The sequence below is a fragment of the Canis lupus genome, chromosome 13 (assembly GCF_003254725.2).
Source record: "Canis lupus dingo isolate Sandy chromosome 13, ASM325472v2, whole genome shotgun sequence".
Classification (NCBI taxonomy): Eukaryota; Metazoa; Chordata; class Mammalia; order Carnivora; family Canidae; genus Canis; species Canis lupus.
Window position 1 is genome coordinate 58,685,570 of NC_064255.1, and position 18,254 is coordinate 58,703,823.

The 18,254-nt window shown below is 35.0% G+C and overlaps 1 protein-coding gene and 1 long non-coding RNA gene across 2 annotated transcripts; one reads left to right on the top strand and one right to left on the bottom strand.

Annotated features, from left to right (window-relative positions):
• Nucleotides 1-619: 619 nt before the first annotated feature.
• GNRHR (gonadotropin releasing hormone receptor) lies at nucleotides 620-17,969 on the bottom strand. The gene is made up of 3 exons (XM_025435841.3): nucleotides 17,318-17,969; nucleotides 6,945-7,164; nucleotides 620-4,612 (listed from the first exon to the last, which is right to left on the bottom strand). The coding sequence occupies exons 1-3, from the start codon at nucleotides 17,834-17,836 to the stop codon at nucleotides 4,368-4,370; spliced, it is 984 nt and encodes a 327-aa protein (XP_025291626.1). The 5' UTR covers nucleotides 17,837-17,969; the 3' UTR covers nucleotides 620-4,367.
• LOC112652329 (uncharacterized) lies at nucleotides 1,841-7,736 on the top strand. Its single transcript, XR_007401721.1, has 4 exons — nucleotides 1,841-3,039; nucleotides 3,423-3,474; nucleotides 5,333-5,545; nucleotides 7,001-7,736. It is a non-coding gene; the product is annotated as an uncharacterized LOC112652329 (long non-coding RNA).
• Nucleotides 17,970-18,254: the final 285 nt, after the last annotated feature.

An 18,254-nucleotide genomic window follows, 5' to 3' on the forward strand; every position in this document is an offset into this window, starting at 1 on the left:
GAATGAAGGACATTATTTTTATCTGATAGCTAAATATTAGGGGAAATGAGCCCTGACTCCCTAAAACAAAACATACTTTTAAGCTATTTAAGGTAATTGCCCTCTCCTTTGCTAGTAACTAGTTTAGAACTGGCCATGTGGGGATCCCTGGGTGGTGCAGCGGTTTGGCGCCTGCCTTTGGCCCAGGGCGCGATCCTGGAGACCCGGGATCGAGTCCCACATCGGGCTCCCAGTGCATGGAGCCTGCTTCTCCCTCTGCCTGTGTCTCTGCCTCTCTCTCTCTCTCTATCATAAATAAATAAAAATTAAAAAAAAAAAAAAAAGAACTGGCCATGTGTTCCTATTCTAGCCAATTTAAGATGAAGTGCTTAAAGTTCTGGGAAAGGGGAAGCCATGCTTTCTTTCTGACTTTGAGACTTAGAATTGCAATTAGCTTCTAAAGGTAAGCGCAGTGGAGGCAGAGAAAATGACTTCAAGCTCTGAGTTAACTAGTTCTGCATGCTTACCTAAGAACGTCCTATAAGCTGAGATGAAAACGTGTCACTTTTAGTCTGACGTTTATGACAGCAGAAAGCATTCTAACAGTGAGGGTGACATGTAAAAGTCATACAAGCACACACTCATAAAACATTTATTTATTTTTTTTCTCATTACAAAAGCAGTATATGTTCACTTTGGAAATTTGGAATTAAAGGAATTCACAAGAAAGAAGATTTTAAAAATCACTCAGAAATAACGATATCAGTACTTTTTATTATGTTCTTCTATGGTTCCTATACACACATTTAATTTAATTTAATATTATTTTTAAAAAGATTTTATTTATTTATTCATGAGAGACACAAAGAGAGAGAGAGGCAGAGACACAGGCAGAGGAGAAGCAGGCTCCATGCAGGGAGCCTGATGCGGGACTCGATCCCAGGACTCCGGAATCATACCCTGAGCCGAAGGCAGACAGATGCTCAACTGCTGAGCCACCCAGGCATCCCCCTATACACACATTTTATAAATTATATAACTATGAAAATTAGGCTAATAGTTTCAAACTTGATTTTTGAACTTAACTCTAACAATTAAATTGAAGATTTAAATTAACCTTAGAGATTAAACTCAACTATATTCTTCTATTTAGTTTTCTATGCACACAATTTTTAGTAATTAGACAAGCTCAAAGAGTTGGCTCAACATGTGAAACCAGGCTACAGGTAAAATAGGTGAAATTCTAAACATATTTAACTTGTCCATAAGTATTATCTCTTTATGACTACAAAGTAAATTCTGAGACCAGGTCACTTTAAGGACATTCCTAGCTCATTTACACTGATATATGGTCCTTGGAAAGTAATATTTATGACACCCATTTCTCTTATAGTTTATTTTTTTCCTTCTCAGCTGTTATAGCTCTGTTTCTTAGGCTGAAATTGAATTAGTGCAGTCTTTGTTCAATTCATTGTCATTCATTTATGTCATTTGTTTACTAAATTGACTTGCAAGAGGAACCCAAGCTATACCCAATTTTATATGCTACATAAAGGAGACAACCCAGATAGAATTCTGAATTCATTCTACAGAATATATCCTTTTTTTTTTTTTACAAGGAATCTTCATCTTTTGTTATGATTGAAAATTGAGTAAATGACTAGAATATCAAATGTATTGAATAGTCTCTGTGAATGGTATATATCTTTAATTTAAAGCCACATTTACCTTTTGAGCTATAAATTTTAATTTAAATCCATATTATAATTTATATTACAATTCAATTTATATTATATTTATATAATATACTTATTTCTGAAAAGTTTTTAATTACATATTGAGCTTTAGAAAAATTTTTAAATCTGAAGTGGTGAGTAATCAAATTGAAATAATCTAATATTAATATTATTATGCATGCTTATAAGCAAATGAATACATTCTGATAAAATTTTATTGTAAAAAGCTTTTTTATACAAAATCAATAAGGAACTCAACCTTTTTTGTGACATGAGCTCCTTTGGCAGTCTGGTTTGGCCTATAAATGTCTTTTAGGATAATGTTTTTAAATGCATAAAATAATACAAATAGAAATAAAAGAAAAACAGTTGCATTGAAATATAATTTTGTGCATGGACCATAGGTTACTAACCCCTGCACCAAATTTTGAATAGCCCTTTAGTTAGTATCAAAAAATGCCTGAGAGTATATCTAAATAGAACAATTTCTGGAGATTCTAAGAGCCAAGCTGGCATGTGTTCATTAAACACATATCTAATAAAGCCCTTAAATCATATCTTATATATGTTTATATGTTTGTTGTTTTGCCTTTAAGTCTGGAAGTAAGAATTGTATCAAATTAGGAATAAGTATATGATAAAGATTAAAGAAGAAAATTGGTTTTGTTGTGACTTACCAATATTATTGTGTCATTTGGTAGAACTATTAAATCTTGGTATCAATATACATGCCTTAAAAGTTAATTTTGAGCATTTCAAAACATTATATGTTTCTCGATGCCTTGAATTGAGCCTTGACCAATTCAACTGTAGAGTTGGCACATGGATTGATGAATTAAAGGTATGGGCTTAGTAAAAAAGAAAATATGAATGAAAGAGTAGAAGGAAGGAGCTGAATGGTGACAAACAGATTAGTGGAAGTGGAAATTAGAAAATAATATAGGCTGTGGAAACACACAACATACACACACAACTACACTGAAGAATATGTATGAGAAGAGAAAAATAAGGAAAGACTACGTTAGTCTAATTAGTAATTTACTTTCCACAGTTCTCTATGCCCTAGAAAATTGGAAATTGCATTTTGTCTTTGGGTGGCACTACATACCTCATATGAATATAATAGTATTTTACCTATTTTTTAGGAAGAAGTTAAAGGATGGCTGAATTTCTTTAAAGTTCTTTATAAACTTTTTTCATTGTGTATATTGCAGTTTCCTAATTTTCATCCTCCCCTTTTTTCATGGAACAGGTAGAAACAGGCCTGAATTAAAAGAGGTTTGTGCCCGTATATTTTGAAAACCATCACTTAATGTGAATATCAGTAAGTGTTACTTACCATTTACAAATTTTCTTTTCCTTTTCTCAATACTTTGTTGATTTCTTTGACCTGTATATATTAAAGCACACTGTCATTTTCAGTGTGCTTCTTATGTATCAAATATCTTTTCACTTGTGCATTTGCTTGATTTGTTTTTCTCAGTGACTTTTGGATTATAGATTTAGTAAAATCAGAAGATGGAAAAAATCTCTCATATTAAATAGAGTGCATATTATATATAAAACATAATCAATCTTTTCTTGATTGTATTAAAAACAATGTTATTACTACAGGTAATCACCACGAACTCCCCTGACTACAGCCTAGAGGAATGTTCTAACCTTTGTCCAAATACTAATCCCTCTACCCCTCCTCTTTTTATGAAGGCGCTTCACACTGTTCCACTGGGATAAAGACTGGGATAAAGGAGAACTACTTGTAAGTTTTATCACATTGGTGAAATGGTTGGTGAGTTGGTTGCTGAATACTTAAAACTTCAGAATGCTTTTGAAATCAAAGAAAAAATTATATTTGTTGCATTTTTTTAACCAGAGGAAGGAAAATTGATCCTATGGACAGGGAAATTTTCTGTGCTTTGCGTATTATTGGAGCATAAGATATAACTGCTGCTAGGCTCCTTGGAAAAAACACTCTTAAAGGCATGCCTAGGTTGAGGCTGTGTTGTAGATTCCCAGCCTTACTTTTTGTCTTTTTTAAAAATTTTTTAAAAAATTTATTTATACGAGAGAGAGAGAGAGAGAGAGAGAGAGAGAGAGAGAGGCAGAGACACAGGCAGAGGGAGAAGCAGGCTCCATGCAGGGAGCCCGACGTGGGACTCCATCCCTGGTCTCCAGGATTACACCCTAGGCTGAAGGTGGCACTAAACTTCTGAGCCACCCAGGCAGCCCTCAGCCTTACTTTTTGGAATCTCGATGCCTTAGGCCATGGCTATTTAAAATTTTTATACATAATTAGACAAGGAGAAAGTAATAAGAAACCTATGTAATGTGTTATAGAAGCCCAGAAAGGGGACAGATTAATTCAGAAGTTTATGATTATGAGGGAATATTTTATTATTTTTCTTGAATTCAGAAGTTTATGATTATGAGGGAATATTTTATTATTTTTCTTGAATTTTCTTTTTCTTTGTGTTTGTGATTTTTATTTGCATTTGAGTTTCTGACAATGTGTTTTCAAAAAGAAAAAGGATGTTAATATAATCTTAAACTCTGTTTATCCGTAAATGTGCTGCGACCTTTGTGTTTATTATTCCATTTGATGAAATTTACCACCTTGCTCTTCTTTATATGGCTTCCTACATAGACTATCAATTACAGAGAGAAATATCCATATATAAGTGGATCAAAGCATGGATTTAAAAGAGCAAAAAGAAAGAAGAAGTGATTTACTGGATCTGACACCCTGTTTAACATTTCAGGATCAAACCAGTACCAAATTCCTAGAACATAGTAGGGAGTCCAGCACACAGTAAACGAAGTGGCAAATGCAACTGTCATTTTCAAGGTCCTCAGCCGAGCTCTTGGTATATTATTCTTGGACTGATTCAGTTGTAATTCTGTTAGATAGAGAAAAAAGTAGATATTTAAAGACCAGTTTTATTACAAAACCAACATGGAAAAAAAGAAAGAGAGATTCACTAATTCAAACTAATTAATGGAATAGGGAACAAATTCCAATATTTTTCATAATGAAAATTTGTTTGAAAATTTTCTTTAATGTTTAATATTCCAAGTTTTCCCCTATGTCACATAACAAATAGAAAAGATTAAAAGATAGCAGTGTTCTTAAAAATAAATTTCCACCAAATAATTTGGATTTGAAATGTATGGGTACTCAAACTCTTAAAACATAAATTTGAGAGTAGACTAAAGTTGAGCTAAATTGAATTGTGTGTTTACACAGAACCATACTTACTATCTCTGACAGTAAAGATAATAAGAATCACGTATGGATGAAAGTGTATGTCCAAAATTATCTTTCTCAACCATGTGCTTCTCTCTATGATATTCAAAACAATTTCCCTTTTCATATCAGTAAATCACTTAAAGTCCACATGTAGGTGTGTGGGTGATGTATGTGTGAAGTTTGTATGTGTGCCATCTGTGTGGTGTATGTGAGGTGTGTGTGTTTGTCACATATGGTGTGTGTGTGTGTAAATTCACTAGGGTTTAATGGAATTTTTGACACTCACAGGCTGCTTGCATGAAATTTAGCACATAGTTCTTAACTGCAGTTTTAAAGTGCTCAAAATCTGTTCTTGTATTTCATACGCCAGAACTGCTATTTTGAAGCAAAAAATGCCTTTCCCATGCTGTATGTTTCATGAGGGACATAGATCATGCTATTCAGAAGCAACCATTTTGCAACTTCTTATTCACTGATCACAAAAGAATGGAAATATGGATGAAAACATTTGCGTGCATGATGTTTTAATTATAAAATTAATTTTTGACTACAAATGTTAAAGTCAGTAATTTATTGAGAACAGGTAGGTTATGGATTTCTGTCATACAAACCTAATTATCATTTACTGTGTACCTTGCTATGGGCCTTGTTCTTTTCACACATTATTTCATTTAATCCTCAGTATCTGTAAACTCTAATGATATAAGTAATAAAGCAATCAATAGGAATGGACACATTTAGGAAAGCATCTTGGCTTAGCACAGGGGCTGAATCTGAAAAAATGTTCAACCTCCTATAACTGTCCTTCGACCTCTTTTGAAATATCATCACATATCATTATTGGTTTACTGTTATACCGTCTTCTGCAAGACTGTAGACTCCATGAAAGCAGGATAGTTAGTGGGCTGTTTTATCCACTGCGGTATCCACATCTATCACCATTTCCAGCAATATTGAGTAGTTAATACATATTGGTTGAATAGAGAAAAGATTAATTAACTAAATCTGTGTTAGTAATATTGAACTATTGCTCCTTGCCTCTGCTGTTTTATTTCTCTGCTTCTGCCTAGCTCACATTTCTTCAGATTAATCCCTATTTGGGATTTATCTTCTTATTCTCCATATGGCCTTCTTAGATATCCCTTATAGAACTGAAATTCTCTGGGATAAGATTTTGAGGGCAAATGTTTTTGTATACTTAAGAAGTATCAAATACCCATTTTGTGCTGGGAACTGCTCAAGTATTTATTATAGAGCATTTCCACAATTATTTCCTTGAGAAAATATCTGCTGAGATTAGTAATCATGCTACAGTAATTAAGATGATTTTCCTGTTAAGTTGTACCACGTTTAACTATGCACCATGCCATTGAAAACATGTCTTTTGGACGTCAGGCCAATATAGCCACGTTTAATTAGCAAATTCATAAATTTAGTTTTCGAGACTACTCTGGATTACTGAAGCAAAAAAGGTACAACCACAGCTGTGAAGATTCAGATGAAAGAGTCAACTCCATATTCAAGAGCATTTCACACAAGACACACATGCATACATGTATACAGTTATGTTGTGTGGAAAAGGGGATCTGAGTGGGAAATGGAACAGCTTAACCTTAGCAAGTCTTTGACTACCATTTGACGAGGCGTGCTTTGTGGTATTCTAGAAATCAGGCGTTTGGCATAGTGTTGTGGTGGCCCAGCAGGAGCAATTTGCCAATTCGTATCTTGGGTAAAATGAGAAAATTGTTATTTCATTTTTAATTTCACGGTACAACTTTGGAACATTGGGAGATACCAAATTACTTCATCTGTAAACTGAGGATAGTAAAAGTATAATATAAGTATTAGCTCTTGGAGTTACTGTATTAAATATGCAAACTGCTTTGAACAGTATCTGGCACCTTGTACATGCCACTCTGCTGTGAACATTGCTGTTAAAATCTGTTTACCCACAATGAACACCAAATCTAAGAAATACGTACCATGGGGATCCTGATGAAGGACTCGTGTCAGAGTAAATATGATTTTTGCATTGCAGATTAACGTGATGAAAAGAGGGATGATGAAGAGGCAGCTGAAGGTGAAGAAGTTATAAAAGGCTTGATGCCACCATTGTGGAAAACTGCAGTGTGTTACACATTGGGAGAAACCCTCTGTCTGTCCAGAGCTATCTGCTAAGTGGATCATCCTGAAGATGTACAACTGTATGAGAAAAGAAAAAAAAATTAGAGAGTGGCATTACTTTCTTTCAAACACTATTTGCATATTTTCTTGAAAGCTTTTTCCTTTTGTCTTCTGCAGGCCTTTGAACATGTTACCGAAAGCAAGGGCTCAGCTTCTTGATACTATCCTTTTGACCCTTCAGTAAAAAGTTGTAAATGGATCTTAACTTAAAATATATTTGGATAATGTGAATGAATCTATAGGATTTTATTTTTTTTCGAAATTATTTCAAACTAGCAGAACAATCATCAACCAAGGATTTAAATTCTGTTTGTATTTCATTATCAGATATAATTATGCTGAGTAAAGTTTTTGCAAGTGATTTTGTCTATCATTGTATCTGCAGCACCCAAAACTGTGTCCAGTGGTTAGAATGTGCCCCCCAAATACATATTTAAATTTTACTTTTTTGAGACAGAAAACCCCATTAAAATGGTCAAAAGACATGAATAGGCTATTCACAAAAAAAGATATAGCAGTCCCCTTTGGCATATGAAAAGATGTTCAACCTCATTTGTGATTAAAAAAAATGCCGGTTAAGGCTATACTGAAATGGCATTTTTCATTCTCAAAATTGGCAAAAATGAAAAATAGCAACACATTCTCATATGAGGGCGGATTGTGGGGAAATAGATACTCTCCCACACTGCTTAGTGGGAATGCAAATTGGCACAACCCCTATGGAGAAGAATTTGGCAATAAGTGACATATCTATATATGCATTTACCTTTGACCCAGCAATCTGACATCCAGGTATTTACTCAGAAGATACACTCCTACCTCCATTATATGAAAATACATAGGCACAAGGTTGTTATTGTTTGTAATTGAAAAACTTGAAAATAACATAGAACAGTAGCTGAATAAAATGGGGTGGACCACACAATGGAGTCCTATACACCTGCATAAAAAGTAAGAAATATTTCTAGGTATATTTATGTACGTGTGTGTGTGTGTGTGTGTGTGTGTGTGTGTGTGTGTTTATTTTGTAGCTTTGTCTTCTAGGAGGCTAGGAACATCCTAGTAGCAATAAACACATTTTGTACCTGGATTTCGTTGTCTAAATACCATTCTCTATCAAAGAGCACCAGAGCTCATTGGAAAAGTGAATGATTCTCAAGGCTGGCATAGACAAACTACAACAGGTGCTTGGAACAGCTTGTGCCCAAAATGCAAAAGTACTAAAAGAATAATGGAGCATGTCCAAAGAGGTCTGGAGCCACCTTGAAAGAACTCCCATTGGCCAAATCTGGGACAGCACAAGCATTGAGAACAAAACCCAAACACCAAAAAACCAAACCCTGATAAAAAGGCATGATTAACCATTGAATAAAGTAAGAATCCTTGAGTCCACGCTGATATAAATTATGAAACAATAACAACAAAGAAATGAGGAGAGGGGAAAGAACCTATTTATTATAGAAAGCAAACTAATAAATGTATTAGGAATAATGAAAGTAGTGATTACTGAATGGTAATGATAAGTGATTCAGGTAAGAATCATCAATGGATAGTAAAAACATGGGCGAATTTTGAGTAAAGCAGGATATTTATATAATTTCTAAATATATACCTGCAAGTTACTTAGTCATTATGAAGAGTAAATTAATAACTTGACAGTACAAAAATAACCAAATGATTAAATTAACATTGCCAATAATGGAACCATTGGACAGCAGCTGCTTCCTTATATAACGCATTGAGAAGTATTCACCACCACTACTTTGGTATTTCTGTTTAAAGTGCATAACTTAAATTTAACCATGAGAAAACATCAGACAAACTCAAATAGAGGGGTATTCTACAAAATAAGTGGCCTATACTCTTAAAAAATGTCAATGTTGTGAAACACAAAGAGAGACTGAGGAATGGTTCTAATTTAAAGGAGGCTAAGAAGATGTGGCAACTGAATTGAATGCATAATCTTGGATTTTCTTTTGTTAAAAGGGACATTATTGGGACATTTGGTGAGATATGAATAAGTTATATAGATTAAATAATCATATTTTTTCAGTGCTAATTTCCTGATTTTGATACTTGTAATGTGGGTATATGCCAGAAAAAAACACATTGAAGTATTTTTTAAAGGGACATCATATCTGGATTCACTTTTAAACAGTTCGGAAAAAAATGTATATATGAAACAAAGCAAATAAATGGATGCAGTAAAATGTTAATATTGGGGAAGCTGAAGGAAAGCTATTCCAGAAGTCTTCATGATTATTGCAACCTTTCATTAAGTATTAAATTATGTTTTTTAAAATCACAAATTGAATCAACTACTTAAGAAATGTTTCAAGTAGTTGTCAAAAACAAGTTCTAATGATAAGTGTCTACTTACTCATTCCTTCCCCATTTATGAAGCACACTTGTTATCCAGTCATTTCTAAGTTTCTCCACTGAGAAACTTCCTTTTACTGTGACACATTATTAAAATGAAAAGCATGCCCAAGCACTGTAAAATTAATAGCAAATAAATTAAAACAAAAATGTTACAGGATTTTAAAAAATTTTAAGCAAATGAGAGACAGTATTGACTTTTAAAAGTTTCTGACTCAATTAATAAATTTTAATTTAGCTTAATTAATCAGCAGGCCCCGGATTTCTTTCCTCTTTGGGGCATTGGAATGGGAGTTAAGTGTGCCTTAAAAAAATGCTGTATTTCCTTTCTTTGCTTGTAGAGTAGAAGATTTTTAAAAGGTATAAATATAACATACCATAAATAAAATATAAGTAAACGTAATATAAAACATAATGCTGAATCTTTTATTTGTAATTAAAATGTTGATTTTCAGTTTCAGATCTTTTTTCAAGGGCAAAACAGTTATTTTTAAATTAATCCACTAGAGAGCGCCCAATGACCATATCATCAAATTTAAAGTTCAGAAACTCCAACACCACTTCAATTGATTCTACTTTACAATCCACTTTTTCCACATCACGAAGGAACCATTTAAATTTTCTATACTGCCTTGCAACCTGCCCTTATTTAAAACTCAGTTTTGAATTTGATCCAACAGATGTTGTGAGTTGAAGTCTTTGGGTTACTTCACATAGAACCTGAGAATCTAGTATTTCTTTAAAACCTTAGCTACTTCTTTCCCCATCTTCCCAACCATCCTTGGACCCAGATGAACCAAGTTGACTTTGTGTTCTGCACTACTCTGCCACATTTTCACTTTAATATTTCATGTTTTTAAATCATTATGAAACTTTCAGTAAAATGACAAATTAAGTGCTATGATTTGAACTAATGGTTATCTTTAATATCTTTATTTAATATACTTTATAATTCAATTTTAAAAAAGATTTTATTTACTTATTCATGAGAGACACAGAAGGAGTGACAGAGACAGACAGAGGGAGAAGCAGACTCCCTGCAAGGAGCGGGATGTGGGACTGGATCCCAGGACCTCCAGGATCATGCCCTGAGCCAAAGGCAGATACTCAACCACTGACCCACTCAGGCTTCCCTCAATATTCTTCTTCTTCTCCTTCTTCTTCTTCTTCTTCTTCTTCTTCTTCTTCTTCTTCTTCTTCTTCTTCTTCTTCTTCTTCTTCTTCTTCTTCCTCTTCTTCTTCTTCATTATTATTATTATTATTATTATTATTATTATTATTTTCAAGAGAGCAAGTGCATAGTGGGGAGGGGCAGAAGAAGAGAAAGAGAGAATCTTAAGCAGGCTCTACACCCAGTGCAGAGCCCACCACAGGACTTGATCTCACAACTCTGAGATCATGACCCAGAGCCAAAATTAAGAATTGGTTGCTTAACTGACTGAGCCAAGCAGGTGGCCCAAATGCTTATTGTTAAAGCACCTTCTTGATGAAAAACTATCCTGGTGCTCTCTGTCATAAAAGATGAACCAGATATATCCTGCTATCAGAGAATTTAAATTTGGTAGGGGAGCTAAAGCATGTATGTGACACCTGTCACACAAGGTAGATTGTTGTAAGTTCTAAAAGAGTGATACAGAAGAGTGTGACAGTAACACAGAATCTTACTCGCCCTTGAATTGTTTTAGGCTAGGTTCAGTTTATTTTGTGCTCGAAATCCACGTTCATTAGAATGATTAATATAGAGATCCATTTTACTTCAGTGTTTTGTTTTTTGTCTTTGGATTATAATTCTTTAATTTCTTAGTTTCTTCTTTCTTATCCTTGGCCCCAGGTCTCATAAGTATTTGCTTTATTTTGCCATAAACGAGAACAATCTGTTTTTCTTCTTTACAGTCATTTGCAGATGCTTCTTATTGTCTTCACCCTCACCTTACCCCAGGCTACGTTATCACCAAATCTTTTCCCGTTGTAATTATCTTTAGATGATGTGCTTCAACTTTCTCATCTATAAAATAGGAGATATTAGTAGTATTTACTTCTAGGAGCTGGCAAGACAGCTAAATGGGTTAATGCTTGCAAAGCATTTAGAAAAATGCCTGGCACGTAGTGCCATATAAGTAATAACCACAACCGTTATTTTTATAAAAATTTCAAGACACACAACTTATAAACGTGTATTCATATATATTTATTTATACATTTATAAATGTTTACCATGTGTTTTTTTCCTGATAGCTCTTAACTATCTGTTCTCAATTTAAGACTTTCCTGCCTTTTCCTTCTCTAGCCTCCTACAAGAATAAAGGAAATAGACGATATTGTGTAGTGTGATCCAGTGTAGTAGCCAATAGCTCTGGGTATGGAGTTAATTGGTACTGACACCTGCACTTACTAGACAGTAATCATGGGCATTTTATATAATTTTCTTAATCTTAGTTTCTGTGTGAATAAAATCAAGATAATAACTGTATACAATATATAGGGTTTGGGGGAGCCTTATATGAAATAGTGCAGCAAAAGGATTTAGCACAATTCTTGACACATATTTATGTCTTCAATATTTGTCATCACCATCATCATTATCGTTGTTATTTATTTATGTTTATTGGTGTTATTTATGTTATTAGCATGCTACTCTATGTTCTAGTATAGTTCTTGGCATATTGTATATGTGTGTTGAGTATTTGTTGAATTTAAGCTGCCTGTCAAGTTCAGAAGTGCATTCTAGTCCTATCAGGTGCATTCTGTGTGTCAAGGCAAGCCTCTATACAGCTTCAGATCACATATCTTTACACCAAAGACCAAAGGACGTCTCATCTATCTTGCCTTCCAACCTGGGTTAATGATAGAATTTAAATCCTGTCAGCATGTAATCCTCCAGTTAACACAGAAAAACTAGTGGTATGAACTTCTGCAAATGATTCTTGTGGTGGGAGATGATTGCCATTGGAAACCATATGATTTTTGATTAGATATAAACACACCTAATTCAGGAAATGTTTTCTCCTCAACATGCACTTACCAGCCTAACCACACATGGTTTTAAGGCAGATTTCCTTTCATGTTTGTCCCTTCCTTTCCTTCCTTTTTCTTTACTTGCTCTCTCTTTCCCTCTTTATCCCTCACTCTTCCTTCCATCCATCTTTTTTTTCTTTTGAAGATTTTATTTATTTATTCATGAGAGACACAGAGAGAGAGGCAGACACATAGGCAGAGGGAAAAGCAGACTCCCTGTAGGGAGCCTGATGCAGGACTCGATCCCAGGACCCTGATATCATGACTTGAGCCAAAGGCAGACACTCAACCACTGAGCCACTCAGGTGTCCCTCTTCCATTCATCCTTATATTACTGTTACAAATAATACCTTCAAGACTTAAATAATTATGCTTTGGCATATATAGCTTTCAGAATGAGTAGGATAGCCTGATGACTAGGAGGTAGTTTGGCTAAACTGACTTATCAGTCACAATGAATGCTATAATTTGAGAAATTAGAAATAATCAATCTTCATATAAGCAATTATCTTTGCTGTCCCTTAAAGAATCATGTAGTTTTTATACTCATATTTCCTGTTATTTTCCCTCCTGACTTCAAAAACTCTATTATGAATAAAAGGAGTGAAAACAGGCGGAGGGGAAGGAATGAACATTAATGGAATGTCCAATTATAAATTCTTGTCCTAGGTGAGTTTATGTATCTTATTCTTTACAATTTATTCTTCACCATTATTCTTTTAAATTTAGTTAAGTGATTTACTCAGAGCCACAGAGATAGTAAGAGACAGCATTGAGATTTGAAACCAACTTTGTTTAAAACCCATACTCATGCCATTTCTACTATTCCATTGCCTTCCAAGCTTTGCTGCAGGAGATCTAAGGTCTTCAGAGACCATGAACGGGGCTAGTGAATGCCCAAGCAGAAGACTGGCCTCTCTTATCCTTCTTCAACAAGAATAGCTCCACTTATATGTTTCATGTATTGGGACTCCAGATAGAATTTTGCTTTTTAAAAAATTCCATTTACTAAGAAAAAAATTGAAAGTTCAGTTATGCTATGCTGAAACTTCTGAAAATATATCCTCAAACCATCATAGAATTACTCAAGTAATAGATGATTAATATATGCACCAGAGGATGATGATTAAAGTCTTCCTTTCAGTGTAAATTAGCCTACAGGATGCACCTTTGTCAATGGGCTCATTCCACTACATGGTGAAGCATGAGGAGGGCTTGGTATGTGCCAGTCTAGAAACAGAAATGTGCCCTTTCAATCTCTTATCCTCCCCATTTAATATATGTAAGCATTAGTCGTGGAATTAAAAACCTCTTCTATTCAGAGAGAAAGCAGAGAGCTATAATAAAAAGAAAACCTAGACTTAATAAAAAGGCATGAGTCCAACAACCCAACTGACCCTGGGAAAGTCAATGAATCCCTGCAGACTGTTGTTTTTGAACTGCAGATTGTACCCATTGGTTAGTTGCAATCAACATTAAAGAATGAAATGAAACACAGTTGAATATTTATTTTATGAAATATTTTCTCAAGGTCTGTATGTGGTACAGATGTCTTACTTTGGGTTACTGCCAGAAGTATTTGCCTGCCACTGCTCTCAAACTTCTTTGTACATTCTCTGATGCACTGGATAGGGATAATATGTACATGGCTATAATGTACTGCATAGAATGGGCTTTTTCAGGAAACTTCAGTAAAGTGCTTTATAAATTTAATCGGCTGCTGAAAGTAAGGATGAGTCATGTGTTACACCATAAAATAATACCATTATTTTCTGTGGCCCATCTTCACATAAATCTCTCAGGAAGAGTAATGTATTTGAGGTCAGGCTATTACATGAACATCCTAAACAATTCAAATTTAATTTCATATTTTCTTTTTACTACATCAAGATAGACAAGTATTTGACACTACCTTTCTATTATTGCTGTCATATACTTAGATGAAAATAATTGAATTAATAAATCAATATATTTTTTATAGCCTCTGGGACAGTCCTTTAAGGGAGACCGATGTTATTGGTTTGCACTTCAGTTATTATCATAAACTGACCTTCATCAGTATCCTAACTTACTTTCCAAATACCTGTACTTATACAATGACCTCATATTGGTAACATTATGTCCTAAAGCAAATGTTTTCAGCTCTTTCAGAGCCTGCCTTCCCTTCCCTGTCAAACAAACAGAGAAACAAAGAGGCAAACACTCCTTTTCTCAATCTACCTGCCTATTTCAATGGTTGTTAAAACCCCTTGGCTAAAAGTATTGGAGCTGTAGCTTACACCCCTCTGGTTATTAACTCCCTAAATCCAGTTTGTTGCCAAGCTTTGTTTTTTTGTTTGAAACGTCCCTCTTACAATCAGTTCTCTCTGAGACTATTTTAGCCACCAACCTAATCACCTCATTGCCAGAAAAGCTGGAAAAGATTTCTCTGTCTCTCATGTCTATTTGGGTCTATGTAAATTTTCTAAAAGTATTTTTGTTAAAAAATCACTTTATTTCTTGCCCAGGACTCACAAAGGATTTATGGTTCCCACATTAATTTCAGAATTTCCCCATGATTATTACTGTCTTTTATAATACAGGTCCATCATACCCCCATTCACTGATTCATCCGTCTGAAGTTTTTGTTTAAGGAAAAGGTGAAGGATTTATTTGATCTGAAGAGAAATCACATTATGCAAACATTTTAAATTTCTATTTTTGCTAGTTATCTTATTCGGTAATGTAAATATTAATTAAGTTGAACTTAATGGAGTCTCCATCATTCTAGAGTATATTCCTTAATAGCAAAGACAAGCAAATGCATAATTATGATGTTTTATGACAAATAATGTGCTATGAGGTGGAAGAAAAGGAGCAACCACCAAATCTGATTTCCTGCCATCCTATCTCTCAATCTTTTACTTCAGCCAGAGAAGTCTGAAAATTAAGCACACTTTTCAACTCTTGCTGAAAAGTACATGTGATCTTTGACTTATTTTTTCCATCCAAATACTGTTCATTTTAAAAGACTCAACGTATCCTACCTATAACCTTAAAACATTCCTTCCCCATTTCCACTCTTACTCATCTCTCCTTATTCTTACACTTGTAATAGATTTAAAAAATGTTTAGTATATAGTTGCATTAGTTTTATATAAGTTTTGTCTCCACAACTGAATTACATTTCCTTTGAGGGCTGTTTCTTTGTTTCAGTATCACACTCAGTGTGAAGAGCCTAACTTGCTTATCTTCCCCAAGAAAACCAGTAAGTAAGGAGCACTCTTAATTTAAAGAAATGAAATGGAAACTTCAGGCATAAGCCTTGGCTAAATAGCCTCATTTGGAGAGACACATTTACTAAACCTATTCTTGTATATTTAGTCACTGTGAGAATCATTATAATATGCTTTTCTCCAGGGAAATCAAAACACTAGCATTTCCCATTTCTCCTGCCATAAAATACACCCTAATTAAATTGATCTAATATCCAAAAGCTATTAGTTAAGTGAGGAATTGGTGGGAAAATTGGGTAATCCAACTTTCTGGTGCTTTAATGTATTTAGTGGTTTCTGCATGGCAGGTTTTTTGTTTGTTTTTGTTTCTTTATTTTTTTTTTTAACCACCTGGCTCATTTAGAATGTCTAGATAACTTCCATTTGTAGTGGCCAGTTTTTGGAACATTCTAGTTAACTTTGACATTACTTCTCGACACATCCTTGTACCCTGGGTTCATCATCAGGGTATGTCTAGGGACAACTTATTTATCAGTCATTAAAGGATCTTTGCCATCTGTAAGAATGTGTCATTTTCTTCAGAGATATGAATGCTGAAAAAGACAGATTCTGCAGGCCAATTAATCAGGTTGCCTCTGATGAGAGCAATCTGGGGCGGTATCTGCCTATACCAGAGGGCCTGTGCCTACACCAACAATTTTAATTTTGCTAACAGCCTGTTGTAGTCTAGCCTACTTCCAGATAAGCTCAAGTCAAGCTCAGGGAAATATTCAAATTTCAATAGTCCAGGATTCTTATTTTTCCTCTTTGTTCAGTCCCACCCAGCTGCAAACTACAGAGCAACATACTAGTTGAGAATCATTCTAAATTGCAACAAGACAGGATAGTTTCCCTCAAGAAGTCCCAAATGACACAGATTATAAACACTTCCTACCTGTGCAAATTTCACAGTTCCTAAAAATTCTCTCAATTTACCGTATTAATCAGAGTGAATGGAAAACTAGTTGAGGGACACCTGGATGTATCAGCGGTTGAGCGTCTGCCTTCAGCCTGGGGTATGATCCTGGGGACCCAGGATTGAGTCCTGCATTGGGCTTCCTGCATGGAGCCTACTTCTCTCTCTGCCTCTATGTCTCTGCCTCTCTTTCTGCCTCTCATTAATAAATAAATAAATTCTTAAAAAAAAAAAAAAAAAGAAAACTAGTTGAAAGAATAAGATGGGGATGAGGTCAAATTTGACAATAGCTACATTTTTTGAGGAGCATTTACTACATACCAGAGATTATGCCAGGCACTTTAATACATTGTTCATTTAATTTTCATGAAAGCTGCATAAAGTAGGCATTACCTCCATCTTATAAATGAAGGAACTGAAACCCAGAGAAGCTAAAAGATGTGCCCAAGGTAACAGCGCCGGGATTAAACTCCACTCTAATCTCCTGAGTCCAAGCTCTCCAAGATACCACAATACTGCCTTTGATATGCAATGCTGCATACAGTACTCAAGTGTAGATAGGAAATCTGTGATTGCCATATGCTAACAAGTTCATGATCTGGTTTACCTGTGGTCCAGCAAAGATACCACTGAGGAGCCAGGCCAGGCCAATCATGGACTGTCCGAGCTTGCCATTGTTTTTCATAGCTAGAGGCCTCGTGATGGCCAGGGAGCGGTCCAGGCTGATCACTACCATCATGAAGGCTGGGGCATACATGGAGAAAAGCTTCAGATAGCTGAGGACTTTGCAGAGGAACTCTCCAGCATACCATTGGACTGTAATGTTCCACATTCCATCCAGTGGCATGACAATCAGGGTCTCCAACAGGTTGGCCAAGGTCAGATGTTTTAAAAGCACTTTCATTCTCGAGAGCTTCTTCCCTTTCTCTTTCTTTTGAGTCCACTTCTGAAGTTTCAACAAGAAAGAAGCATTAAAAATTGTAGAGAGAAGAAAAAGGAAGAAAGTAACTGTCACTCGGATCTTCCCAGATAAGGTCAGGGTGGGGAGGTTGCCCTGCATCAGCATGTTGCTGTTGTTTACAGCTGAGCAGTGATTTTGATTCTGTTCAGGAGAGGCGCTTGCCATATTTCCTTACTGATGGAGCTTCAAGACTTGTGTTTCTGGCGCTTCTGATGTTTTATTGTAATCTAGCCCACAGCTCCGTTTTATTTCTGCCTTCTTTAGATGGAAGCGTCATAGGTTTATGTCAAATTTTGTCCCTGAGCTACTTTATGTTTAACATAAAAGATCAAGGTGAACTTGTTTTGTGGGCTAATAATCCAACAGAGTCTAAAACAGAGCATGTCAAACACATTCTGAGGGCCAAATGTAACTTGGTACCTCAGCAGATGGCCTGGTTTTCACAACATTTTTCCTAAGGAGAGAAGGTCGAAGCTTAGTTTTGGATTTAAAAGCCACTCATGCTACTCTTTACATAACTTTAATAAAGAGATTTTCTAAAAACTAGTATTATTGTTTTAACAGGTACAAAATGAAAATGAAG

Bases quoted from the DNA above. Each gene is read 5' to 3' on its own strand.
- GNRHR (XM_025435841.3), bottom strand. From the start codon at position 17,836: ATGGCAAGCGCCTCTCCTGAACAGAATCAAAATCACTGCTCAGCTGTA. The intron at 7,165-17,317 runs GTAAACCAGATC...TTTCTCATACAG, and splicing joins GTATCTTTGCTGGACCACAG to TTGTACATCTTCAGGATGAT. The intron at 4,613-6,944 runs GTACGTATTTCT...TCTATCTAACAG, and splicing joins CCTTCATCAGGATCCCCATG to AATTACAACTGAATCAGTCC.